The 26,028-nt window shown below is 55.6% G+C and overlaps 1 protein-coding gene across 1 annotated transcript in view; it reads right to left on the bottom strand.

Annotated features, from left to right (window-relative positions):
- The window catches only part of Sh3pxd2b (SH3 and PX domains 2B), a 75,785-nt gene that overhangs the window by 17,322 nt on the left and 32,435 nt on the right, over positions 1–26,028 (bottom strand). Inside the window, exons 4-8 of the mRNA XM_027938754.2 lie at positions 22,702–22,778; positions 14,634–14,725; positions 10,871–10,896; positions 5,388–5,522; positions 2,062–2,166 (exon numbers count right to left, since the gene is read on the bottom strand). Coding sequence (XP_027794555.2) covers positions 2,062–2,166; positions 5,388–5,522; positions 10,871–10,896; positions 14,634–14,725; positions 22,702–22,778 — 435 coding nt within the window. The remainder of the gene's footprint in view (positions 1–2,061; positions 2,167–5,387; positions 5,523–10,870; positions 10,897–14,633; positions 14,726–22,701; positions 22,779–26,028) is intronic.

Here is a 26,028-nt window from a genome sequence, read left to right as displayed (position 1 = left end):
CAGGACCCAATCCTGGGGCTTGAGTTGAAGGAGAAGCCCTATTTTTGGTGGATGTCCCTGAAGGTGCCTAGAACTACTGTCACCACAGAGAATGGGGCCAACAAGGCAGAGAACAGGGTAGAGAGGTGGCAAGAGTTGCAGGTCCTGAGGACATTCTCAAGCCCCTGGATAAAGCCATGCCTGAAGCTAGCCCTCCGCTGGGCTTTCCAGGGACATGAGTGAATAGACCTTGCTTCTGCCCACCCAACTCAGAAGGCCTGATGGCAGGAGCAGGCTGCGGGGTCAGTGTTACGGTTTTTAAGCTGGGAAAGTTCCGGGCCCGGGGCTGACAGGGCTCGGGCTCCCCCTCCCTGACCCCCATGCCGACACACACACAGGAGGACAGACCAGCGCTTCTCACATGCAACAGGCACGGGCAGTGCCGGGCAGAGGCTCATGCAGATGTCCAGGCACCCAACGGGCAGACAACTCCGCGGTAGGCACCTTGGCGCCAGCTGGAGGAGTACAAGTCCCCCAGCGTCCGGCGGCGGCCCACGGGCCGGGGCAAAGACCAGTACCTCCAGGAGACTGGACGGGCAGCATGTGGAGGGGAGGGCAGAGACAGAGGTGAGAAGAAGGTACCCAAGTGTCCGGGGGCCAAGGGGGCACAGGCCCCTGTTCCCCGAGAGGAATCCTGAGTCAGTGCTGAGGCCCTGGAGTCTCAGGGAGGCCGAGCACCTGCTTATCACCTTGAACTTGAGTGGAGAGGGGACCAGTGGACACGATTCTATCCCTAGCACAAGTGGAGATGGCACCAAGGGAAATCCTTGTGGGAGAGGAGGGAGAACATGGCCTCTCTGCCTCCCTCCAGCTGTGGGACCTGGGGCAAGTGCTCTACCTCCCTGAACCCTTTCCCCGTCTGTTAGGTGGGAGCAGTACTCAGTCCCTCACAGAGGCACGCACACGCCATATCATGGACTGCCTGAGGGGTTCCAGGTCCCATGTAGTGGACCGCCTTCCTCAGCCTGAGCTGGCTGGCCCCTACCACTCGGTGGGCCCCTGAGACACAGAGCAAAGCAACTCTGAGGTGTGCTGGCTGCGGTCTGACTACATGAAAGCCACGTGCAACCCCTCTTGCTGACCTCTGAGCTGGAGGGCACCACTCCTTTTTCTTACCCTGTTTTTGGCAATACTGAGGACAGAACCCAGGGGCAGTGACCACTGAGCTATAGTCCAGTCTTTTTTATTTTTTATTTTGAGTCATGGCCTCGCTAAGTTGCCCAGGCTGGTCTCAAACTTGTGATCCTCCTGTCGCAGGGGTCACAGGTGTGCACTGTCCCTGCCCCCTCTTCTGATACATATAGACTTAAGATGGCTCTGTGCTTTCTCCCCGGGGTCCAGGACCAGCTGAGGCACAGGGCAGCTGGTCCAGTGCCTGCCCATGATTACTGTTCCTGCTGCTTTGCATTTAGCATTTCTTTTAATTTTTAAAAACCTCCATGTTGTAGATATCACTCTGCCACTATCAGATGAGGAGGCTGAGGCTTAGAGAGGTCAAATGTCCATCTCAAGACCACTCAGTGAGCGTGTGGCACAGCTGAGATTCAGGTCCAGTCTGCCTGGCTCCATGGCACCTGTCTATTGATGCAGGTAAAGGGGGGCTTTGGCTTTAGGAAGCTACTGGGGGAGAGGGAGCCTTAGCCTTGCAGTGTGACAGGTGTCAGGACCCCCGTAGGGAAGGGTGCTGGGGAGACGGAGCATGGGCACTGCCAGGGCCATTTACACCTGCAGAGAGCTGACATCTTTAAGCAGGCGGGGTCAAAGATCTCGAATCTGAGTGTCCTGCCACAAGAACTCCAGAGGCACAGTGAAGGGTGGACCTGGATCAGTCTGGGGCCCTCCTGAGGGTCCATGAAGATGTCAGGCCCAGCTCGGCCACGCTCACCCCAGGGGCTCTCAAAGGCCCCTAGAAAGGATGGACAGCCTCCCGCCCACCCCACAGTGGGCTTCATCCACAGGCTGTCCTTGGGCCGAGCCCGTGGCCTCCTGTGATCCGGGGCAGCAGCTGCCCAGGCTCCCTACCTTCTTCAGGCTGCAGGGAAAACTCATCCTGCCCAGCGTCCTGCCCTTCCAGGCAGGTGGCAGGGACCCAGCCTTGCTCCTCAGCCGTGCTGACGAACCACCAACCTGGGGACGGAGAGCAGAGACGTCAGTGGTCTCAGAATGGGATCATAGGCGTCCCCCAGCACCTGGGCACTGGCCACAGCACCCCAAGGGTCCAGAGGATGTCCAGTCCTATATACAAGATGGGGCAGTAACAACATGACCAATCACACCTCCTGGTCCCCTTGAGATCACCTCTGCAGGACCTACAAGACCTCACGTGACCCAAATGCTATGTGAATAGTGGCTCCAGGAACTGTTTAGGGATAGTGACAGGAAGCGGTATGGACGTGGTCAGTTTCGATGCCTTTTTGCCCTGAACATTGGCTGAATCTGAGGATGCGGGCCAGGGACACGGAGGCCGCTGAGCCTCAGCCGCTGCGTTAGTTAAGGCTCAGGGAGGCTGAAGAGCCAGGAATCCCGGAAGGACACGACGGCCCAGATCAGCAGCTCACCGCCAAAAACAGGCCGGAGAGAAACTTGTTCCCGAGCCTGGGACAGGGAGTGAAGGGGCAGCTCAGGGAGAACGGAGAAGGCTCACCGTGGCCGGGCCCTCACCCCACCGTCTCAGAGCCAGCACCCACCAGCCCACCGCACAGAGGGGGCGAACCCAGGTCCACATCCACAGGCGGTGGCAGGGCAGGGCTGTGTGCCACTGGGGCACGGCCTAATGGCTTCTCCAGGACTTGGATTCTGCATTTGTGCATGTCAAGGGATGTCCAGCTGCCAGGGCCACTGCTGGAGAGGCCTCACACCAGAAAACAGTCAGCCTCTGCACCTGCCAACTCTGCATCCACAGATTCAACCAACCACTGAATCAAAACTACACGCCTGCGTCTGTGCTGAGCCTGTAGGTGGTGTCCCCCGGCACCTGGACACTGGCCCCCTAGGTCCATAAGGACCACGCCCTTCACCGTTGTTCCCTGAACAACTCGAGTAAGATGTGCCCAGGTGACATGCCAGTCCGCACTATTCTATCCAAGGGCCTTGGGCACCCATGGAGTGTGGAACCTGTGGGGTGCTGAACCAGTCCCCTGCCATGCTGAGGGGTGACCGTCTGCAGCCCGCTGTCTGCTTGAGGACTGAACATCCACCCCTGTGGATACACCAACCCCCCATCCCGACCCTGCTCCTGTTCCCGGCAGGCCGTCCTTCCTGACTTGACTTGAGCAGGTGGCCCAGGGCTCACGTCATGCTGAACTCCCGAGGGCGTGTCCTGGCCACCCATGTGTTCTGTGCATGTCCAGCCTCAGGAATCAGAGTCACAAGCCTGAGGGCAGCTGGAAGGGTCTGGGACCCTGGCCGGGCTGCCTGGCATCAGGCCGAGGTGAGTGACTGGTCACTTGGAGCCGTGGCTTCTTCAGCTACGATGCAGGGATGACAGGGGGTGACAGGTCCTGGTCCTCACTGTGGCTCCTGACCTGTTGCTTTGCAGGCCTTGGTACTTCCAGTGTTCAGTCCAGAAGGATGCTGGGCCGTCGGGCCCCAGGTGACCCAGAGGCCTCTCTCCACCCTCTTGCCTCCTACCACCCATGGACTGTCCACTGACCAGTCCCTCCTACTGGCCATGTGCTCTGTGACCTACGCTAATGGTAGGTGAGGACAGCTCCACTTTGGAAGGGTCCTGCCCTGTGCCAGGAGTGGGGAAGGCTACACAGGGCGGCCACGGAGACTCTGACCCGGGAGCCTGCGGGGTCCCCACAGGTCAATCAGACCCCTCCACACAGTCCCGTCCTGACAGGGCCAACCGTGTTTCATTCATGCCTACAGTGAAGTCTCCCCAAGGCCCCAGGGGACAGGGGAGCTCCCTTAGTGAACCCCTGGAGGTTCCTGGAAGGCGGTGCCCTGGAGAGGACCTGCGAGCTGTGCCCTGCCACTGCCTCGCCTGGCCAGTCCCCTCTTCCCATTGAGGGGTCTTTATAATAGACTGGTGAAGCGGGTCCCTGAGTCTGTGAGCCACTTGAGCAGAACAGTCCAACCCCAGGAGGAGGTCTCGGGGACCCCGACTGTAGCTGTCAGTTGGATGCACAGTCGAGACAACCTGGCCCTAGACGTGGTGGGCAGTCACAGTGACGGAGCCCGCAGCCTGCGGGATCTGACACCGTCTCTGGGTGGACAGAATGAACTGGGTCAGAGGACACCCAGTGGGTGTCCACTGCAGGACCGCCTGCTTGCTTGCTGGTGGGAGAAATCCCCACACCTTCTGAGGTCACAGAAGTGACGTGCACTGTAAGCAAGTCACAGGAGAAATCGAGATGAGCTGGGAGCAGCACGTTCCTGGGTCCTGCATTCATGGCCACTTCCTGGGTTGCGTAATTCAGGAGGTCTGGCCAGCAAACGCGGTCCCATGGCTAGCGGTAACGTGATCCAGGGGATGCCAGGAACATTGCCATCCCCTGTTCTTTGGAGCAGGGACAATTCCTAGATTGAGTAGCTGAGGTCTCACACCCAACATGACTAAGGGTAACGTGACCCACAGACGCTGGCCACATATGTCTTCCCTTTGCTCCTTGGACCTCAGCTGTCCACGGGGGCATCACAGAGTCTGGCCCCTGATGACATTATCAGCCCTGCCACCATCTGCCACAGCCCCCAGGGAGGACACAGGCCTCTCTGGCCCCTTCCTTCTTCCCGCTCTTTGCCGTCATGATGCAAGGCTGCCCTGAGGCCACGGACATTTTGGGAGCACCTACTGTGGGCCAGGCGCAGGCTCAGGCCCTCTGTCTGCATATCCCCTGAATCCTCACAGAGGTTCTCTGGGGGAGTTTTCTGTATTTTGCAGATGAGGAACCTGATGGCCAGATGAATGAGGCAGGCCGGATAACTGTGAGACGTGGCAGTCAGGAGGAATCATAAGCCAAGTGTCCTGCAGCCCCCTGAGGGCAGCGATGCTGAGGGACACTGAGCCCAGAGCTGTTGGACCCTTCCTGGACTCCCATGGAGGAATCAATGAGCAGATCTCCAGTGTAAGCCCAGCTGTGTCTCCCGGTGCCTGAGGACCAGGAGTGTGCAAGGAACGTGAACCTCAGGACAAATCACTGACACCTGACCCAGTGGGATGCTAGCAAGTGGTGGCCAAGTGGTTACTTGAGCCTTATGATCAATCCTAGGCCTGGGAGGCCTCAGTTGGACCTGGGGAGATGCACCGGCCTGCACTGGTGATTTGTCCCTGAGTTTCCAGGCACTTTCAGGCCAAGGGGCTCACTGACAGTGCAGGGTGGGAGGGAGCTGGCCTATGTCCCTACCTGACTCGTTCTTCTCGATGATGTCCACCACCTGCCCCACACTGAGGCTGATCTCTGAACTCTCCTGCTTCTGGTAGTTGGCCACCACCACATACTGCTCCAGGACCATGGGGTCCACCGAGGTCAGGTCTCCCCCTGTGGACAGGAAATGCAATCAGATGTCACTTCTGGCCACCACCCAAGTGTGAAGGAGCAGGAGCCAGGGGAGTCGGTGGGTCAGCAGGACGTTCCAAACGGAGAAGGGAGTTGTCACAGGACTCCTCTCCAGGGCCACCCATCCATGCATCCCTTTATCCATCTGCTCACTCAGCCACCAAAGCTCATCAAGTGCCCATTCTGAACAAGCCCTGGAGGTCCCAAGGTGACTGACACATGGTACCTGCCCCCAAGAAGCTGACGGCCCAGCAGGAGCTCACTGCTAGTGGTTCAAATGTCCTCTCCAAAAGTCAAGTGGAAATGTAACGGCCACTATGACAGTGTCGGGAGGTGGATCCTTAGCAGATAATTAGAATGGACGGAGGTATTTGTCATGGCACCAGGTGAATGACGGGGGACCGGCCAACTCTCTTTTTGCCATGCGATGCCTCTGCCATGTTATGCTGCGGCGAGGCCCCCACCAGGTGCCAGACTGTGATATTGGGCTCCAGAACTTGGGAAATATATTTTCTCTATAAATTACCCAGTCTATGGTTTTGTTATAGCATCTGAACATGGACTAGGACACATTCATTCTTATCCATCCATCCACCATGCCTTCAACCGCCTAGCCGCCCACTGCCATCAAGCCAACATCCGTTCATCATCACCCAACACCTGATTGCCCCAAATTATTCATCTGTTATTAGCTCGTGAAGTCCCCGTGATGTTCCAGATACTCCACTGGGCACCATGGGTACCAAAGTGGAAGAGGTAGGTGTGAGTCCAGCCTCTAACCCTCAGGCTGGTTGGAGAGACCGACACACGCAGGACCCAAGGGAGAGGAATTGCTGGAAACCGCCAGGACCCAGGCAGGGGACAACTGGGAAAGGCAATGCTGTACCAAAGGTGGTCAGAGGAGCATCTGAAGGAGGTGACAGAGCGGAGGTCTGGGGAGGACCAGCCACGAGGAGAGGGAGGAGCAGCACGGGCGAGTCTGCACCAAGTGGGTGAGCGCCAGGGGCTGGGGCCCGCGGCAGTGCTGAGGTCAGCAGGCAGCTTGGACAGGGCCTTGGAGGGCCAAGCTAAGAGGGTTTTGTTTTTTTCACTTTGAAGGAGAAAGGAGATCGAGGGTGGTAAGAAGAGAAGGACAGAAAGCACCCACTGGCTGCCTCGTGGAGGGCGGAGCCCAGGCTGGCAAGAAAGACAGCAGGAGATTCAATGGAGACCAGGCAGAGGTCAGGCAGGAGGTGACAGTGGCTTTGGACCAGGGCAGTGGCAGTGGGAAGGGAATGGTGTGGAGGGGCCCCAGTGCCCCTGGAGTGGGCAGCCCTGCTCCATGCCAGGACAGAGCCGATAAACACAGGAAAGACACCATAGGATACAGGCAATTTAAACTGAAGGGACACCTGAGTTCAGGGACTCCAAAGAGAGGGGACAGTGGTGTGACTTGGAGCAGCAGGCTCAGCTCTGGGGGAGGACAGCAGGACATTCATGGCCACAGTTCAGATTTAAAATATTCCTATGATGGGGGAGGGGGACTGTGGCAGTGGCTCAGCACTTGCCTCACATGTGTGAAGCGCTGGGTTCCATCCTCAGCACCACGTAAACATAAATCAACAAAATAAATCTCCACAAATCATGTAGATATCCAGGATCCCTGTTTCCTGTCCAAATGCACCCAGCAGTTGAGTGCCGTGGGAGTCGTGCACCCTGAGCTGATTTTGTGCGTCTCTTTCCAACTCTGGGGGGGGCGACATCTTGTTGGCAGCTTGAAATTGGCTATGGCGGCAACTGGCGGAGGCTGCAGAGCTGGGCTCCTCTGCGGAGAGCTGCGGCGGGGTGTTTGCCAGCACACCACTGGCACCCAGAAGGAGCATGGAAGCCCCCTGTCAGCCCTGTGTGGTGTGAAGTCTGGTGTGGGCCTCCTCTGGCAAAGGGTGCTGCTTCTTGGATATGTGACTGTGTTCCAGCCACTGTCCCCACTGCCTGGGAAATGGAGGCAGAGAGAACCCTGCTACCTGCACCCTGGGTGGAGAAAGCAGGAGGACAGAGGAAGGAGGACAGGGAGCAGATGCAAGATGGAGGGTTAGAAGATGGGATCGGGGCAGCCCCAGAGAACGTCTCTCCCAGCTGCACCCTGCGCACCGATGTCCCGACACTGCTGCCCTGGAAGATGGTGCCACCAGCCCTGTGTTTCACTCAAGAAAACAGAGGCTCAGCGTTATGATGTGACTTAGTTGGGTCATGTAGCTGGCTACTGTCAAAGCCAGACTGTGCACCTGGCTCCAACGCTCTCCAGTGTGGGAGGGCATGGCTAAGAGGTGGGCGAGGAAAGAAAAGATGACAGGGAAGGAAGGATGGCCTGAGGCCTGCTGGCTGTCCTTCCCTGTGAGTTCCCAGGGTCCAGTCAAGCCAAGCCTTAGTTCCTTATGGCTCTCAAAGGTCATCTTCATTACTGGCAGCCCTCTCCTCATCTGCCACCTCCCCAGAGGTCAGGCTAAGGGCTGACTTCTTCTAGCCTCCAGGACAACAGTACTCCCAAGCCAACTGTGCCCCTTGCATAGGGTCCTGAGATCAGGAGTCTGACGGTCTCCACTGACCTCCAGAAGCCACTCGGGTGTTGCATGGAGACACCTCCTGGTGGAGTGTGGCATTGCAGCCAAGCTCTACAATGAATGATAATTGCAGTACCTTGAAGCTGGGATAAGCAGCTAAGTTCCAGGACATGCCAAGTGTGAAATCAGAGGATTCTCAGGTGAGAAATGTCACGTAGTCCAGCAGGAAACAGAACAGAGGGAAGAAGTCAAGAGGAAGAAGATTTGACAGTAGAAGGATGATTTTTATCATTAAGTGCTAAAAATCTTTCTCAAATGGTATAGTGCCTATTTTTTTCCTTTGTGATGACATGTGTTGAGTTTTTAAAATGACGAGTAAAGGCAAAGTGAGATTTTCCTTCCAGAAATTCGCTGTTTTGCTAGGCTTGCTGGAAAAATCCATAAACAAGAGAATACTTAATAAGTAAAGGATAGAACAATCAAGCAGAAAGACACCCCTTAAGCAATCAGAGGATCTTTTAAATGGTGGTGAGAAGATGTTTTTCCTACAGGATGAGCAGAATCCGAAACCACATTAGCCAAAGTCTGCAAGAGCCAGCCAGCCAGTCATGACTGGGAAATGCTGAGAAGATAATCCTCCTCCAATTCAGGGTGCTGGCTCAGAAATCTCAGGGAGTTAAGTCTGCTCATCTTAAATCCTTTAAAATTCAGTCAAGAAGGCAGGTTCTAAAATAAGGGCAGTGTTCAAAGGTCAGATAAAACATAAGGCTGAGCCCAGCGTGGGCTCTTGGTGTGAATGAAGAAAGGTGCCATTTTCCACCCAGCTGGACTATAAATAAATCCACCCCCCCCCATTGCAGGTGAGTGATGTCAACAGAGGTTACCACAAATTAGAGCCGTCTCTCTTTTTTCCAGACAATTCCCTTCATCAAGCCTGTTCCAACTGGCACTTTGGTTTTCACAAACCAGAGCTGTCTCTTTCCTCTCTTCCCTCCCTCCCACCAGCTCCTTCCAAGGAAAGTCTCCGCATAGTCAAAGCCAGGAACTCTGTGACCAGCCCAGGAGTGGCAGCCCCTCTTTGCCCTTTTCTAAGAAACAGGTAATTATCCCTGGGGCTCGGGAGCTATTTGCAGCTTTAGCAGGATGCCACAGCCCTGGCCAGTGCCTATTAAACCAGGAAGAAAGTGGGACACTGGCTGAGCAGATGCCAGGGTTCACTCCAGAGGCGAGGCTCCCAAACCTTCCTCCAGTGACGGCCTGGAGCCCTTGAAGCTGACCACAGGCCCCAGACCCAGGAGGCAACTGACCAGTGCCACGGAATCTAGAGCCGCTGCTGATGCTGGGCAGGGGCATCCACATGCTTTCAGTTAGAGCAGGAGTAATACAAATCCACTGGACATGATCCTACTCTAAGTACTGTATGCATATTGTAAATTTTATAAGAATCCTAGAAAACAGTATTATTATGTCCCGTAATAATACATGTGGAAACCGAGGCCCAGGAGAGAAGTCCTCCGTTTCACGTCTGAGATCTCTGCTTGTGCCAAGCCCCACCACCATCCCCACCAACCCCCTCTACCTCCCTGGAGTCCTAGGAAATTAAAGAGGTTAGAATTCTGGATGCATTGGAGATGCACTGGCTCCAGGTCTGGCATGGGTCAGCCTCTGCAGAGGCAGGGGTGATCTTGGGTGGTGGGAAGACAAAATAGGGCTGCTGCTGATGTCGACTCTGACTCAGCCCAGGCCCGTGGGAACTCAGCGCCTGCCCTGGGCCCCTGCCTTCTCCTTTCCCATGGTTGATTCTGGTGGAAGAATTGTGTTGTCCAAGAAACGGGAAGATTGTTATGCAAGGGCAGAGGTCACTGCAGGGAAAGGGAAGTGAGCACGGGGACTACTGGATACGCGTGAGCCACGGTCCAGACGTGGCTGACTGGAGCAGAGCAGAGGCTGGGCTGGTGCTGCGGTGTCAGAGGGACCAGGTCCAGATTCGCGGCTCACTCCTGCCTGCCAGCTGGGGGCTCGCTGTCCCCTCCGACCAGAATGCCCTTTGCTGGGTGGATGCCTCTGCTCATTCCTTATAATCTAGCGTTCCTCTTTTCTGACCTTCCAGCACCTGAAGAACACTCTGAGCTTACCAAGTTGTTATGTAACGGCCTCTAACCCCTGATAGTGTGGCCAGGAAGACGCCTACCCTGTACTCCATAGAGGGATCTCAGGAAAAGACATCATCCCCTTTGTAATTTTTTGTAGGGTGAAATGACCCCAAATCTTTCTTTTAGGAAACATGCTGGAGTATCAACCAATCAATCAAGCATCAACCCAGCCATCCAGCCAGCCAGCCAGTCCCCTTCCATTTATATGGATACCCAGTTATTTATCCAACTATTCATCCATCCATCTACCCAGATATCCATCCATCCATCCACCCAGCTACCCCTCCATCCATCCTTCCATCCACATGGCTACATCCCCAGTGTGGAACACAGCCCTTGCACCTGGCAGGTACTTAGTAGGAGTATGCTAAACACTGATTGAAGAGAAGAAAATGAGCAGGGTACGATGTCACATGCCTGTAATCCCAGCTATTCCAGGGGGCTGAGGCAGGAAAATCACAAGTTCGAGGCCACCCTGGGAAACTTAGTGAGACTCTGTCTCAAAAGAAAATAAAAAGGGCTGGGATATAGCTCAGTAGCAGAATGCCCTTGGTTTCAATTAAAGAGAGAGAGAGAGAGAGAGAGAGGGAGGGAGGGGGAGGGAGGGAGGGGGGAGGAAAATGGAAAATATTCTTACCAGATTTCTTTTTTCCAATGTGCTCCCTGTACAGGAAAGAATGGGGGCAAGAAAGAATAATGAATAATAGTTAGTATTTGTCATGTACTGACAGGAAAATTCTGTTAGAAAATGAATTCTCCATCCCACAACACCGTCAGTGAGTGAATGAAATCCAAGCCAACCCCAGGGACCTACGATTTCTTAAAAACAGAAAGAATCCTCTTAATTATCTCCCTTTACCTGATAAGTGCTCTGGTGCCCTGAGGACCAGTGTCCCCAAGCATTCGCAGAGTGGAGGGGCCCAGGCAGAGTTGGAGGGCCACACAGTCTGCAACAGCCCTGACACCCCACAGTGCACAGGGCCTGGCACCTGCCTCGCTGGAGGAGCAGAGGCTCTGCCCCTTAGTGGGGAGAGCAGCGCTCACAGTGCATCTCCCTGAAGGTGACCTGGGATGCTGCTGAGGCTGGAATCCACAGGGAATGAGGCTGACGGCTCTTACGTTTGTACATACAGGTCGGAGTTTGTAGGTACAACTGTACTGCAAATACTAAAAATCAGGGTTCACATATCACTTAATATCTCATTAGTGACAATGAGCAGGTTCCAGTGGCTGGGCTGGGCTGGGCGTTGTGGCACCGGTGCCATCATTCAATGATCATGAAATGCAGCCCTCTGCCAGGCCCTGAGTGGCTCGGGCCATTCATTCACTTAAAACTCAGGACAACCCTGGGAAATAAGTGTTACTTTGTCTCTATTTTACAGATCAGGAAAATGGGATCAGGAAAAGTCAGGTAACTGCCCTGAGTCACACAGCTGGTAAGGTAAGCCAGGTCTACCTAAATGTTTTAAAAATTGAGGGACAGCTGGGTGTGGTGGTGCATGCCTGTCATCCCGGCTACCTGGGAAGCTGGAACAGGAGGAGGGCAAGTTCAAGGCCAGCTGGGCAACTTAGTGAGACCCTGTTTCAAAATAAAATCCAAAAAGGGCTGGGACATAGCTCTGTGCATGAGGTCCTGGGTTCAACCTTCAGCACCAAAAATAGGATAAAATCAATATATTAAAAATAAAAAAATTTTGAGGGATAATTAACAAACCATAAAACTCAACCTTGGAAAGTACACAATTGATTTGTTTTTCATGGAGTCAGAGGGTTTTGCAACCATCACTACTATCTCATTCCAAAACACTTTCATCGCCCAAAAAGGAACCCAGACCCAGGTAGCAGTCACCTCCCGTCCCCCTCCTCCCGGTGGTGGCCACCACAGGTCTTCCTGCTGTCTCTGCGGACCTGCCTACTTAGACACTCATTTACACAGAGTCCCGTAACGGTGGCTGTTGTGTCTGGATTCATCTGCTCAGCGTGTCTGCAAGGCTCCCCCATGTCACAGTGTGAAGCAGTTTTCTCGTCCTTCTTATGGCCGGGACATCCCACGTGTGATGGGCCATGTTTGGTCCATCTGTGCTCCGGCTGTGGGCAGCTGGGCTGCTCCCACTCTTTGGCTATCATGAGTCATGCTTCTGTGAGCTTCCATGTTGGGGGAATCCCGAGGGGTGGAAATGCTGGGTCGTGTCATAAATGTAGGGCTAGTTTTTTTGGGTGCCTTCAGACTGTTTCCCACGGCACCCATTTCACCTTCGAACCAGCGACGTGTGAGAGCCCCGATTTCTCTGCATCCTTGACAACAGTGGCCTGGAGAGCAGGGGAACCTTGAGGAGGCTTGGACTGCATCCCCTCCTAACGATCTCATGTATCTTGATACGCTTACCAGCCCTTCGGGGTCTTCTTGGAGGAACGTCCACTCGAGGTCTGACTTGAAAGTCTGGTTTTTAACCACCATGGAATGAAGCTTTGAGGCATCCTCAGGAGGGCAGGGGGCTAAACCGACCCCAGGACCCTGGGCTATGTTCTTAGCATCTGGGAGCAGCCACTGGGCAGGGCCTGGAGGATGCTCTCCGTGAGGAGGAACTCCACAGCTGTGGTGCAGGGAGGGCCAGCTGACCCTCAGGTCCCCGGGTCCTGGTCAGGAAGCTGTGCTGCACTGCTCACTGAAACCTCATGATTTACACACCCATCTGGCAGGAGGAGACACTGAGGCCCAGGGAGCTAGAGCGCGGCCTGGCCAGTCCCCTGGACGTCCTTGTGGGTAGAGTCCCCCTCGGTGGCTGCTGCAGGATGCACCACGAGGTCCTCCCTGGCTGCTTCTGCATATGCTGCCCCCAGAGCGGTGTTGGGTCCTGTGACCAGGGCCACTCCTACCCTGCTTGTGCCTCCGCCGTCCCAGCTGGAGCAGGCAGTGCGGGTAGCAGGGCCCATGGGTCCATGTAGTAGCGGCAGCAGGGCCCTTGAACAGGCACATGACCTGCTCTGTGGCCTGCCTGGGGGCTCCCGCGTGCTTATCCCGGCAGCAAAACCCTCCTGTAACAGCACCTTTGTGGCCCTGGTCTCCCCGCCAGACACTGCCAGAGAAGACCCCGTTTCAAGCCCAACTTGGGTCTGAGCTTCCAGCTCCTGACCAGGAGACCAAGCCCGTGTAGTCACCCGGCCACTCGTCACACCCGGAACCAGCAACCGGATCAGCAGAGATGGCCTGTGGGGCCCCAGAGCTGCCCACAACTGCGTTGCCACCTTCCTTCCGTCCCCCAGAGCCTGGCTCAGCCAGGAAGGCGCAACCAGGGTGCTGCACCGTCCTTCCCGGGGGAGGCTGCTGCATCTCACAGCTGGCCACGGGCAGGGGAGCTGCACCCTCTCAGGAGCCCAGTCACCTGCCCAAGGTCGCACAGGTGGAAGGGGTGCCAGACTCTGAATCCTTCTCTCCAGGAAGCCTCCTGGGACCAGGTGACACTCCTTCGGGAAGCCGTTGGCTGCTCTGCCGTCTTCCTCTAGCCCAGTGCTTTGTGTTTCATGTGGGTGTCTCAATGGGTTCCCCTTCCTGAGACCACTCTGAGGTCAAGCTAACCCTTTCTTCCTTCCAGCAGCGCCCACCAGACCTCAGCACAACCCGAGGCTGCGCGGCAGCTGTGGGCAACTTTGGGTAATGAACGCATCTGAATGAGCAGACGCTGTCCACGGTGGCCTCTGCTCAGAGACTTGGGGGAAGGGGTCCTGTCTGGAAGGCCCAGTCAATGAGAGTCCCCTCCTTAGCCTTCCTGGAAGGGCTCCTGTGTGAGATTAGCTTCTCGGGGACCCAACTCCGCCCGGAGACTTGGAGCAAACCAGTAGATCAATCCCTTCCCCATTATGGCTCCGCAGAAGATCCCAGCACCATGGCCGACTCCAGGAGGAAGAGCCGGGGAAGCTGCACTCCTGAGCCAGGCAGGGCTGAGCCGCAGGGACCCAGCCAGCCTCCCTCCTGGCAAAGTCAGCATGGCTGCCCGCCCTGGGAAGAGGTGACGTCGCAGGATCTGAGGAAACCTGAAATCCCAACACTCCTGGTCCCAAGCACTTTGGGGAAGGGCCAGGCCTGCAGTTCCTGAGCACACCTGGCTCTTCGGTGAGGTGAGGGGACCCGACCAGAGTCACTGCCATACAGGGCCACCCCCCACTGGGTCCCAACACACTTTGGCAAGTGCTGCAGAGCATTATGGGATTACAGGAACCCTGCCAGCTTCTTTCACCTGCCAAAGGGGACCAGTATGACCCTCACAGTGACTTCGAGGCCCCCTGAGGCCAGGCTTGCGGGGAGGAATCAGTGAACTCTGGCTGGACATTACTTTCCCCCAGGCTGGCTGGACCAGCAGGGCAGGCGGGGCAGGATGCAGGGGGCTCACAGACCAACTTACTCTTTGGGGGGATTCAGGTCCTCGGGTCTTGTCTCAAAGAACTGCAGCACCTCATCACACTGAGAGATGTAGGGGGGCAGCTGGATCAGGGCCTGCAGAGGAGAGAGGGGGGTCTGAAGGAAGCAGGTGTGACGGGTTGCACACCAGGGTCTTGGGATCACCCGGTGGCCCCAGCCCCGAGGTCCTGACTCAGCAGGTCGGGGGCAGGGCCTGTGCATTTTGTCAAGTGGTGATGCTGGTATTTTGGGTTAAGAAACACACACAGTGTATGTGCATATGTGCCCAGAGGTATAGTGGGCACATCTGGACAAACTGTATGGGCACATTCACACAGTATCCGACCACACCCTGCGTACCAGTTTGTAAGAGATGCTGTCACTAACAGTAAGTGGTGATCTCACCACAACCGGCATTTAGACCGCGGGCACTGGATACTGGGTATTCGCTGTGCAGAGACTGGGTTGCCTACAGGTGGACATCATGCAGCTTCCAATATGCGTGTGCGTGTGCTGGAACTGCCCGACTGGAGCATTACACAAGGGGCTGCTTCAGAATGTGGACAGAGGCTAGATGGAGGTGTCCAGGCCGACGGGGGGCTGCCTCATCCCGGGTCCCCCACTGGCTACCTCATGTCACTCTGCCACATGAGGACAGGAAGAAGCCTCAAGGACACCTGCCAGGGGGCTGCACGAGGAGGGCACAGCGTGGGACTGGGCATCGTCATCCTGGTTTTTTCACCAACAGGTTCCATTCAGTGTGTCACCAGGCATGTCCTGTGGGCCCTGTGCAAGGTTCTCCGCCACATGGGAGAGAAGTGCAGCGTATGTCCCGTCCATGAAGGATCTGAAACTAAGACCTCCTGATAAGCTGCTCAGTCCAACCAGCACTGACTGAAGCCCCTCTGGCCCAGGTCCTGGATCGGGAAGACGGGGACACAGGTCTGTGTGCAGTGGAGCTGGGGCGTGCACATCTTATCACAGCCCGTGGGGGGGATTGCACACGCATACATGTGATTTAAATTGCACAGAGAGCCGGAGGTAGCTTGGGGGTGAGGGTCTCCCAGCATGTGTGAGGCCCTGGGCCCAATTCCCAGTGCCCCTCCCCTCACACATCACAGGTGACCCAGCCAGCCCTGTCACCCTGCAAGTGGTGGCTCTGCAGTGAGGTGGCTGTCTGCTCTGCCCTAGAAGGCCCTGCTCCTTGGTTCCTTTCGTACACCCTGGCCATGATGACAGTCTGGGGTGGGGATGTGTCACTCTGCTGTCTGGGGTGGAGACATGCCAGTGTTTTCTAACATCCCTTAAAAGCCCACTGTCCCACACCCAAGTGCACTACCTGCAGGGGGCCTGGGCGCAGAGGGGCCACTTGGAGAGAGGCTGGAGGTCTCCAACAGGCACCTCACACAGGGCTCGGGGATACTTTGACCCTATGTGATTTTCTCCTCCAATCAGAAATGTTTAGTTGTGCAAGACACAGGGTTGGAACCTGCCATCTTCCCCACTGTGCATTCAGGGACATTAGCACATTCTTATTGTCACACTGCCAGCACCTCCTGTCCCCAGAACTCTTCTCATCTTGCAAAACAAAAACTCCAGCCATGGAACAGCAGCATCCCCTAGCCCTGCCCTCTCCACCTGCTGTGAATTCCCTGAGGCCCCTCCCTGGAGGGATGCACAGAACCCGTCCTTCTCTGTCCAGTTGATTTCCTTCAGCACATCCACCATCCGGGGTCACCCCTGCTGCAGCATGTGAGATCCTGTCTCCTGGGGCTGCGGCTGCCCCGCTGTCTGTGGATGCCCCGTGCTGCTTCTCACCCATTGATGGACGCTGGGCTGCTGACCCTATGTGGTCAGAGTCACAGGCTCTAATTTTGCCAAATTCCCTTCGTGTGACCTGCCCCAGGTTTAGAGTGGAAAGATGTGAAGTGACAGTGGGCACCTGGCCTGTCACTATACACTCTTCGTACTTCTCAAGTAGAGGACAATGACTTAAAGGGCTCGCTGATATTTTTATTGGCCATTAAGTAGCTACTCTCTGCAGCCTGTCCCCAGGGCTAACCTGTCCCAGGCTGGAGGCAGAGTCCCAGGACAGGCCGCTCCTACTTCTGAGCCTCCTCCTTGTCCTGGTGCCGGCGGCCAGTGTCATTCTCCTGCCCAGGACGAGCTGCTGCCTGTGCCCCGCCCCTTGGGTCTCCCCTTCCTCTGCAGGCCCATGACGAAGGAGCTGATGACATGCTGGAGTGTGGTGTGGCCTCCACGCGCTGAGATCCCTGCTCTCCTGAGGGTGGCTCAGCACCGCTGGCTCCTGAACGCACGGTCTCCCTATGTCACCCTGGGCGGCCGGGGAAGCGGAGACTCTGAGGAGGTGATCTGGACAAGAAGGACCAGGCCTGGCCGATTCCAGCCTCTACCTCAAACCCACAGAGGGCAGACGTGGAGGCTGCGTGCCTTCCCTGCGTTCCTCCATAGCGCTGGGCACACCATGACACCAGGCTGGATGAGCAGCATGAGGGGGAGGCCTGGCCCTGGCACGGGGCCTGCTGGAGGGCGGCAGGTGGGTGTGGGGTGTGAGCTCCGAGGTGGGTGTCTGGGCTTGGAGGGTCCCGGGTGCTCTTGTTGGAGAAGGCAGAAGCGCAGGAGGACCAGCGAGGGGTGGGACAGGGAGGCCCATGGAGACTTCCGGACAGCGCCGAGTCTCCTCTGGTCTTGGGCTGTCCTTGGGACGAACAGCCAAACCCAATCTGCACCAGGAAACACACCAAGGCACCAGTGAAAGACAGCGCCACATGTGCAAGGACACCCTCTGGTGTCGTGGGCTGGCTGATCCTCAGACGTGACCTCTGCGCACCGCGAGGCGTCCTGGGCTTGACAGAGCTCCGAGGTTCCAGCCAAAGTGTGCTTGCTTCCAGAAGGAACCCTGTTCCCCACAAATGCGGGGATGAGAGAGAGTCCTGCTTGCTGAGGTCACTGTGGGCAGCTCATGCATGTCACACACATATCCTTCAGAACCGGGCCCTGGGCCTAGGACCCTGAACTGGCCTCTTATCAGCCCGGGATTAGGATTAGCTGGTCCTGTGTCTGCCTCCAGGAACCGTTCATGCCAAGTGGCATCACACAGACGGTGGGTATTTCAACGCTCCCAGGACAGCCCGAGCGGCCGGTGCGCAGGGCAGCCCGCAGCAGAGTCAGATTCTCGTTGTGACTTTTGATGAGCAGAAGTTCTTAAATGTAACGGGGTCAAATAAACCAGTCTTTAGCTGTTGGTACATTTTGCATCTTTGGAAATCCCCCTGTCCCTAGAGATGATGAAGATACTGTCCTGTGTATAAATCCTTTATGGCACTGCCTCTCACTGTCAGGACTTTATAAATGACACCACGTGGGACGCGAGGGAGGTCAGTCCTTGTCACTGCCTTTTCCCACCTGGGTGCCCCTCTACCGAGGAATCCCGTCTTTCCTCGGTGACCCAGAAAGTGGCCTTTGCTGTGTCAGAAGGTGCGTGAGGCCTGTTGCTGGTCCTCAGCTCCAGGCCAGTGTCTCCTCTGCCGGGTGCCAATGTCCTGCCGGGGGAGTGCCTGCCTGGTGGAGCAGGAAGCGCGCTGTGTGCACAAGCAGGGCGAGTTTGGGACACGTAGCCCCATCCACCTGCACCTTTGGGCGCGCCCACGTCTACCGCTGTGAAGTGAGCCCTGGGACCAGACTGGCTTCAGTTGGCTCACAGCGAGTCGCCAGCAGACACCCGAATGCCAGGACCATCCTGCGGAGCCTGGGAAGAACGGCAGATCTGGTGACAAAAGGCATATTTCCACTCCCTCTAGGCGGCCAGCTCCAATCCCTGGATATCTGCTCTCTCTTGCGATTCCTACTGGCAGGGCTGCATATTTCCATGTGGCTCCCGTGACACAAGCCGTCTCTTCTGTGGCTAATCCCGATGATCTCTGGTTCTTCCAGGTACCAGACAGCTGCACACAGCTGTTGCTTCCCCTTATTGCTTAAGGATCTCTCCAGGATGAGGGCTCAAATTTCCCTTCCAACATCCAATCCCCGGAGGCTTGGGCCCCCTAGATAGGAAGGGAGCCTGACTCTACAGAGCGTGGGCCGGGGAAGCTGGGCTGAGGGGCGACTGCTGCTTCCTAGCTGGGCGAGGCAACCCCACAGGGCCTGAGCAAGGAGGGCTGTCTCCAGAGTGGGAACTTCAAGCTTTAGAGGTTTGGAAAAGGACAAAGTGAAGACGTGAATTTTCCTCTGAAAGTTGGAAGGCAGCAAAGACATCCTTGAGGTGGAATGCTGTCCCTGTCCCCACCCCCACCCCTTTTTAAGGATACACATGAGAGAGATGAATCTGAATCATCTGCCTATGTCAGTCTTTTCGTAGTACTATAGCAAAATACCTGAGGCTGGGTACTTTATAAGGTGAAGAGGTTCATTTGGCTCACAATTTTGGTGGCTGGAGGGTCCAAACAGCATGGTGCCAGCATCCTGGCAAGAGCCTGTTGCTGCATCAGGATGTGATGGAGAAGTGGAAAGGAGCCAGCTGTGTGCAGAAGGGGCCCAGCGGGTGGGGCAGCCTCGCTTTGTAACAAGCTGCTCTCAGAGAACTCACCTCCCTTTGAAACCAGCACTCACCCCTTCCTGGGGTCCCCAGGACCTGGTTATCTTGCACCAGGCCCCCTTCTCAAAGGCTTACCCCCTACACACCAACACACCGGGGACCACCCTTCCAACTCTGGAGTCTCTGGGGGACACACGAACCACCCACGGCCTGACTCTGCTCCCAGCACATGCTGAACATCCCTGCCCCCCGCCCCTGCACTTCCTCAGCCACGTGGAAGGTGACCAGCAGGGTGTAGGAGTGGCTGTGACCTTCAATGACCTTTCTGATCTCCATCTCCTCTTCTGCACAGTAGTAAAATCTCATCAGCGTTGGTGGAGGGACAAGGTGAGGTCAGGCCCCGCCAAGACAGACCCTCAGGAGTGGTTGTCTGTCCTTCCTCGATGTCCCCTGCTGGGTGGAGGGGCGGTCATTGGTCCCTACCAGGCCCCTTGTTAAATGTTTAAAAAGATTTATTGCAGTATGATTTATAGACCATAAAACATACCCATTATAAATGCACAATCAACTTGGTGACATCTGGTGATGGCAGAGTTGTGCGGCCATCACCTCCACCCAGCCTTGGGGCCTCCTGTTGCCCCAGCCTCTCCTCCAGCCTAATCTGCCCTCCATCTTTACCCTGCCGCCCGGGGCCAGGAGGCCAGGTCTGTTCTGTCCTGCGGATCTGCCTTTGCTGCACATTTCACACCCACGGAACCACACGGTCCGAGTCTCGCCTCCGGCTTCTGCTCAGCCTGGTGCTTGGGTGATCCGTCGGGTTGGGGCGCCCATCACTGCTCTTTGCTGTTTGACACGCGAGCAAGCACATTCTGCGGCACGGACCCCACACTCCTCTGTCCACTCTCCTGCTGACGGGCGTGCAGGCTGCTCCCAGGGTCTGGCTACCACAAGCTGCGGTCGCTACGAGCATTCGCACCTAAGCTTTGCCATTAGGTCTTCATGCTCTGGAGCACATGCCCAGGAGGGGTGGAGGGGCTGCCAAGGGTTTTCCAAAGCGGCTTTTCCTCTCCAGAATGAGGGCTCCAGGGTCTGCGTCCCCACCCACGCCCACTGCCCTGCTGCTGTGGCCACTGCCCAGGCTGCCCGGCACGGCCTGCTGTTGTCCGCATTGCCCTGATGACTGACCAGACTGGGCTGCGTGGTCTTACAGTCACCCCGATGTCTCTTAGGTAAGAGGAAAGTCTTCTTCCCATTTTAAAACTGGGTTGCCCTTTGCCCTTGACTTCTTGGTGCATTCTCAGTGTCTCTTACCAGACACTGAGGGCAAGCCTTTCCATTGTCTTGTGGCATCTTTTGAAGCAAAAAAAAAGTTTTAAGTGGATTTGGTGAAGTTCAATTTGATCAATTTTTCTTTTAGGCCTGATACTCTTGCTGTCATATCAAAAAATTCTTTCCCTATCCATGGTCATGGAGGGTTCCTCCTGGGAGCTCTTAGATTTATCTGAGTTGATTTCTGCACGTGGTGGGGGCAGGGTCCAGTTTCCTTATTTCTGACCCTCTCCCCCCCAATCCCCATGGCCTGGGAGGTGACTCACCTGGAGATGGACAGGGCCTCTAAATAGGTGATCTTAGTCATTGAGGATGGCCTGCAGCCCAATGTAACTGGCATCTTTACAAGAAGAGAGATCAGGGCGTGGACAGGTGCAGAGAAAGGTTCCCTGAAGTCATAGGGAGGAGATGAGGCTGTCTGCAGGCCAAAGGGAGCAGCCCTGGGAAGCCCTGCTGCTCCGAATTCCGGCCTCCAGATCCACGAGGACACGGATTTCTATTGTTCAAGCCACACTGTCTGGGACGCTTTGTTACGCATCCCTAGGAAACTAATGTAAACACAGCTGTCCCAACTGTGTATAAAAAGACTACCGATCCCTTCCCACCGAATCGTCTTGGCATCTTCACTGAATAAGGACAGCATACTATTTTGCGTGAGCTCATTTCTGATCCTCAGTGCTGTTGCCCTGATCTATGTGCCACCCCAGTGTCAGTACCAGGCATCTCCAATACTGCAGTGTGTACGAGCTCTGGAAATGGCCAGCACGGCTCCTCTAACTGCCCTTAAGCATCAGCTTGTCAATTCTAAAAAGAAAAAAAAAAAAAAAAGCAACACAAAACAAAAACAAACAAACCCTCCTAGGATTTCAAGAGGAATCACACTCAACACAGAGATGCTGAGTCTCCCAATCCATGAATATGGGATGCCTGTCCACTAGTTTGGACCTTCTTTGACTTCTCTTGGCAATGCTTTGTAGTTTCAGTGTAAAATCCTGCACTTCTTTTTGTTAAATGTTATTCCTGAGTATTTTTTTAAACTTTTATTACTTTTTTTTAGTTGTAGGTGAGCACAATACCTTTATTTTACTTCTATGTGTGTGCTGAGGATCGAACCCAGTGCCCCGGCATGCCAGGTGAGTGCTCCACCTCCGAGCCCCAGCCCCAGCCCTGTATTTTATTCTTTCATGAGGCTATTATGAGTGGAATTGTTTCCTTAATTCCATTTCTGGATTGTTCATTTGTAGATCATATAAATGCAAGCGAGTTCTATATGTTCATCTTGTATCCTGGTGTCTTACCAAGCTCATTTCCTAGTTGTGTGTTTTGTGCATGGATCTCTTGATTATCTACATAGAGACTCGCACCACCTGTGGGTCATGGCAATTGCACTCCTTTCTTCCAGTCCGGTTGCCTTTCCTTCCTTTCTTGTGTGCTTACACTGGCCTGCCCCTCCAGTAGGAGGTGGGGGTGGTGAGGGTCAACATACTCACTTTGTTACCCATCTAAGGTAGAAATCATTCAGCCCTCCATTTTTAAGGCATCTCTTGCTTATTTCTACTCTTAAAGCTATTTAACCTGAAGAAGTAAAAACTCAGAGAAACTACACACATGAAATATAAATATATATTATCCATTAATACATATTATCCATGTTTCATATTATATATACATACATATATATTATATGTACGTATATATATATGTGTGTGTGTGTACAATATTTCTTTCCTGACCACAGCCTCTAATTAAATGAAATACAACCTAAGGCAGGCACTTGTTTCAAATACTCAAGGGACAGGAAAGCAGTTGTACCACCTGACAGCAGGGCTGGCTGAACAACTTCTCAAACATTCACACACAGTAGAATACTATACAGTCATTAAAAGTAGGCTCAAGGGGATTTCTATTATATGAGGAAATTCTTATGTCACAAAGTAAACAGATGAAGAGCAGAAAAAAGTATACACACAGGATGGTCTCAACACCACAAAGAGTCACTCACACAAAGGAAAAATGGCACAGACGCATATAAAACCCTTGATAGATTCTTCTTGGCTGAGGGATCATGGGTGATTTTTCTCTCTAGTTACTTTACATTTTCTTCCAATTGTACAAAAATTTTCATAACAAGTATCTTGTAGCCAGAAAAGAAAAACAAACTAAACAGGCCGTGTGCTCTCAGCCTTACCTTGCAGTACTCGTCAATTGGTACCAGGCGCTTGACGGCCACATCCCGGACGTGGCTTCTCCGGAACAGGATCTTGCCTGCAGGAGGGGAGAGTGTGCTGAGCATCAGCCCGGAGGGTGTCCTGGGTGGGCTGTGGGGGCTGCCTGCCTGTGCTTGACCCGGCTTGGTAACCCTGTCAGTGTCCCCAACGCCCCATTGGCAGCTCTGGTACGGGACTGGGGAACGGGTTAACAGGAAGTTTTGAGGAAGTTTTATAAACACATTTTTATCGACACGTGGTAACTATACATGTTTATGGGGGACGGTGTGACATTTCCACACATGCAGACTAGCTGGGGACAGAGCAGGTCCCTGGCCCACTCACCACCCCAGACACCTGCCCTAGGAGTGTGCAAGGTCCTCTCCAACAGTGTTTTTGAGACGTGCAGGTCCTTCTGTGCCGCAGAACGTGGGGGAAGTCATCCTTGCGGTCCCTGGCTCCCCTAGCCTCTCCCCTCTGCCTCACGGTCTTTGGCCATCTTCCTACTCTGTCCTGCGGACCAGCCTCTCAGCCTCCCTGTCCCTGAGGACACGCAGCACCTGTCTCTCGGGGCCTCACCTCAGCGAGTTTTGATGGAGGGAGGCGGGGGCAGCCGTGAAGGAGGCCCCCACCTGCGCTGACCGAGGACAGTGACCTGTGGGCGGGTTCTGGGCGAGTGGCCCGGGGGACAGCCCAGGGGACGGCCCAGGGCTGCACAACCTGACAGTCCAGCCCCTCCCCACCATCCCCCTCTGTCCTGCCTGCCGGTCCCCAAACTTCACACTCTTTCATGCTCCTGCGCCTCCCTGGCACACCCGTGCCTCCTGGTAAGAATTCAGGAGGAAATGCGTGGAAGGATCCTGAGGGCCAGCCTCCTAGGGACGGGGGGCACGGAGTTGTGGTGGCTTCCTCAGGCCCCCACCCTGCAGAAGGTCCAGTACCCTAGGCTCAGACCCAGGCCCAGCCGGGGCCCTCACTGTGACCACCGAGGACCCACTCCCCATCTCACTGGTCCCCGTGGGTGGGACTCTTGCCATCCAGAACCCCTAGGAGTGTCCCCACCTTTGGGAGAAACCAGGATCGTGTGGGGAACCTGCGTGCCAAGTGCCCTCCCGTGTATCTCCAGGCAGGGGGGACACCCCGCCCCAAAGAGTGTGGCTCCATTTTGGCCCACACTGTGGCCCAGGAGACGGAGAGGGCGGTGACCAGGCCTCTTGCTGACAGCTTGTGCACAGGCTCAGACCCTGACAACCAGCACGGGGCCACTGCTGGCCCCTGGAGAAAAACAAGCTCGTCCCCAGGTCACTGACCACTTAGGAACTCAAGGTGGGGCTGGGGCGGGGGCTCAGCGGCAGAGCGCTTGGCTTGCATATGTCAGGCCCTGGGCTGGACCCTCAGCACCACATAAAAATGAATGAATAAAATGAAGGTACTGTGTCCATCACAGCTACAAAAAAGAAAAAAAAAAAACAATAAAAAAAACTCAGGGCTGAGGATCTACCCACGGCTCAGGACAGAAACCCCAGGCACCTCCAGGGTTCCCTGGGCGTGTGACACAGGACAAAAGCTCCACTCCAGTCCCAGCAAGGGCATGGGACAGGGCCTGCTGGGGAGGCCACAGGCCCATCCCAGCCTCTGCTGCTGAGGCCTTGAGGAGTGTGGTCCTCTCAGAGCCTCTGTCTCCTCTGTAAGATGGGAAAGCAGCCCTTGTTCTTGGAAGGACACTTGGTCTAGGACACTCCCGGCACAGGGCTGGCCCTTAGTAGGTGCACACAAAGGACTCATGACTGGTTTTTCTTTCTTTGAAGCAATCTGGAGGACGCTGCGTGGCACTTGGCAATTAAGAGCATGTGATCTTCCTCTGCCCCCGACTGCTTGAGCCCAGCCTCTGGCAGGCCAAGGGCCCTTCCCCACAGCAGAGTGGTGTGCAGGACAGGGGCAGGGCCCTGCGGCCAGAGCCTCCTGGGCCAGCACCTCCCTGGTGGAGGGCCTGAGGGGCAGCGGCACCTGCTGCGACCGTGTGGCTCTGGGAAGAGGGGCGCCTGCTGCCTCGCTGGCGTGGAAAGGGTGTTCTGGGGCGAGGACTCCGCTCGCTCGCTCGCTCGCTCGCTTGGTGGAGGAAGCCAAACTGTACTTCTTATTTTTCAAGCGGCCTCCTCTGCCAAGTTGGCTCTGGGCTCCTGCTGGGATGGAAACCGGGGCTGGCCCCTCCCCCGGCCTTTGTGCTCACATGAGACTTGCCTTTGTCCTGCTGACACGGCAGTCTGCACAGAAAGTGACCCCAAGGAGAGGGGACTGTGCTCCCCTGCCCTGGGCCCGGGCCTCTGGGAGGAGCAGGAGATGGGCTCAGAAGGGACGTGCCAGGGTTCTGGGGCCCAAGGGGACCTCTGCAAGCTACAAGGGGTGCCTTGAGCAGGGACAAAGGGGCCAAGTGGTGGAGAGCAGTGTCTTGGCTAATTCTTGGGTGGGACAGGCTTACGTAACCACCAAAGCTCTAGAGCTGGGAGAGGGCCAGCTGGGGGCCAGGCCAGTCCTCTTCTTGGGGAGCTTTTCCAGAGCTGCTTTTGCTTTTCATGCAGGAAAAAAGCGCTGACTCTTTCCTTTCCTTTCTTGAAGAAATCCCTGTACTCAGAGCCCAGTTTAACTTGAAAGTCACTTATCCCTCAAGGTCTTGGTCACTTAAGGATAGCCCCAACACAGGCTGCCATAGAACCCCTAAGGAACGTCCCAGGACCCTGTCTACGGGGAACCTACCCCAGCCACGAGTTGAGCCTCGTGAAGCCAAGGCTCAGCCTTAAAGCAGTGGAAACTGAGGCCCAGCGGGCGTGGCCCTGCTCTAAGCCACAGGCTGGAGGCCTGTCTGTCAGATGCGCCTGCTCCGTGGGCTTCCCCAGGGTGGGGTGGGACTAGACGGTGTGAGCTTCAGGCAACGCCGCTCCCAGTAGGGGGCCGGGCAAACCGTCCAGCCCTGTCTCTACACCTGCCCAGGCTGCTGGCCTCTGAAGACCACTGGCTCCCTGGACGGAGGGTCGGGAGGACGGATGCTCATGTGACCCAGTGGCAGTTTCCTCATCTGAAATAAGAAGGAGACCTATGCAGCCCTTTAGCTGTAACCCCTGTGACTGGGGGGTGACCGCTGCTGACCATCTGTGTGTAGAAACAATCATGAGAGTCAATGACCCCTGGCCAATGTCCCCTGGCCACCTCCATGCATTTACACCTCCTGTCCCATCACTGAAGTCCCTTTATCAGCTCTAACTTGTGAATGAAGAGATAAAACTCAACAGCTGTCACTCAGAGGAGGTGAG

The sequence above is a fragment of the Marmota flaviventris genome, chromosome 5 (assembly GCF_047511675.1).
Source record: "Marmota flaviventris isolate mMarFla1 chromosome 5, mMarFla1.hap1, whole genome shotgun sequence".
NCBI classification, from domain to species: Eukaryota; Metazoa; Chordata; class Mammalia; order Rodentia; family Sciuridae; genus Marmota; species Marmota flaviventris.
This window is presented reverse-complemented; position numbering and strand designations above follow the sequence as displayed.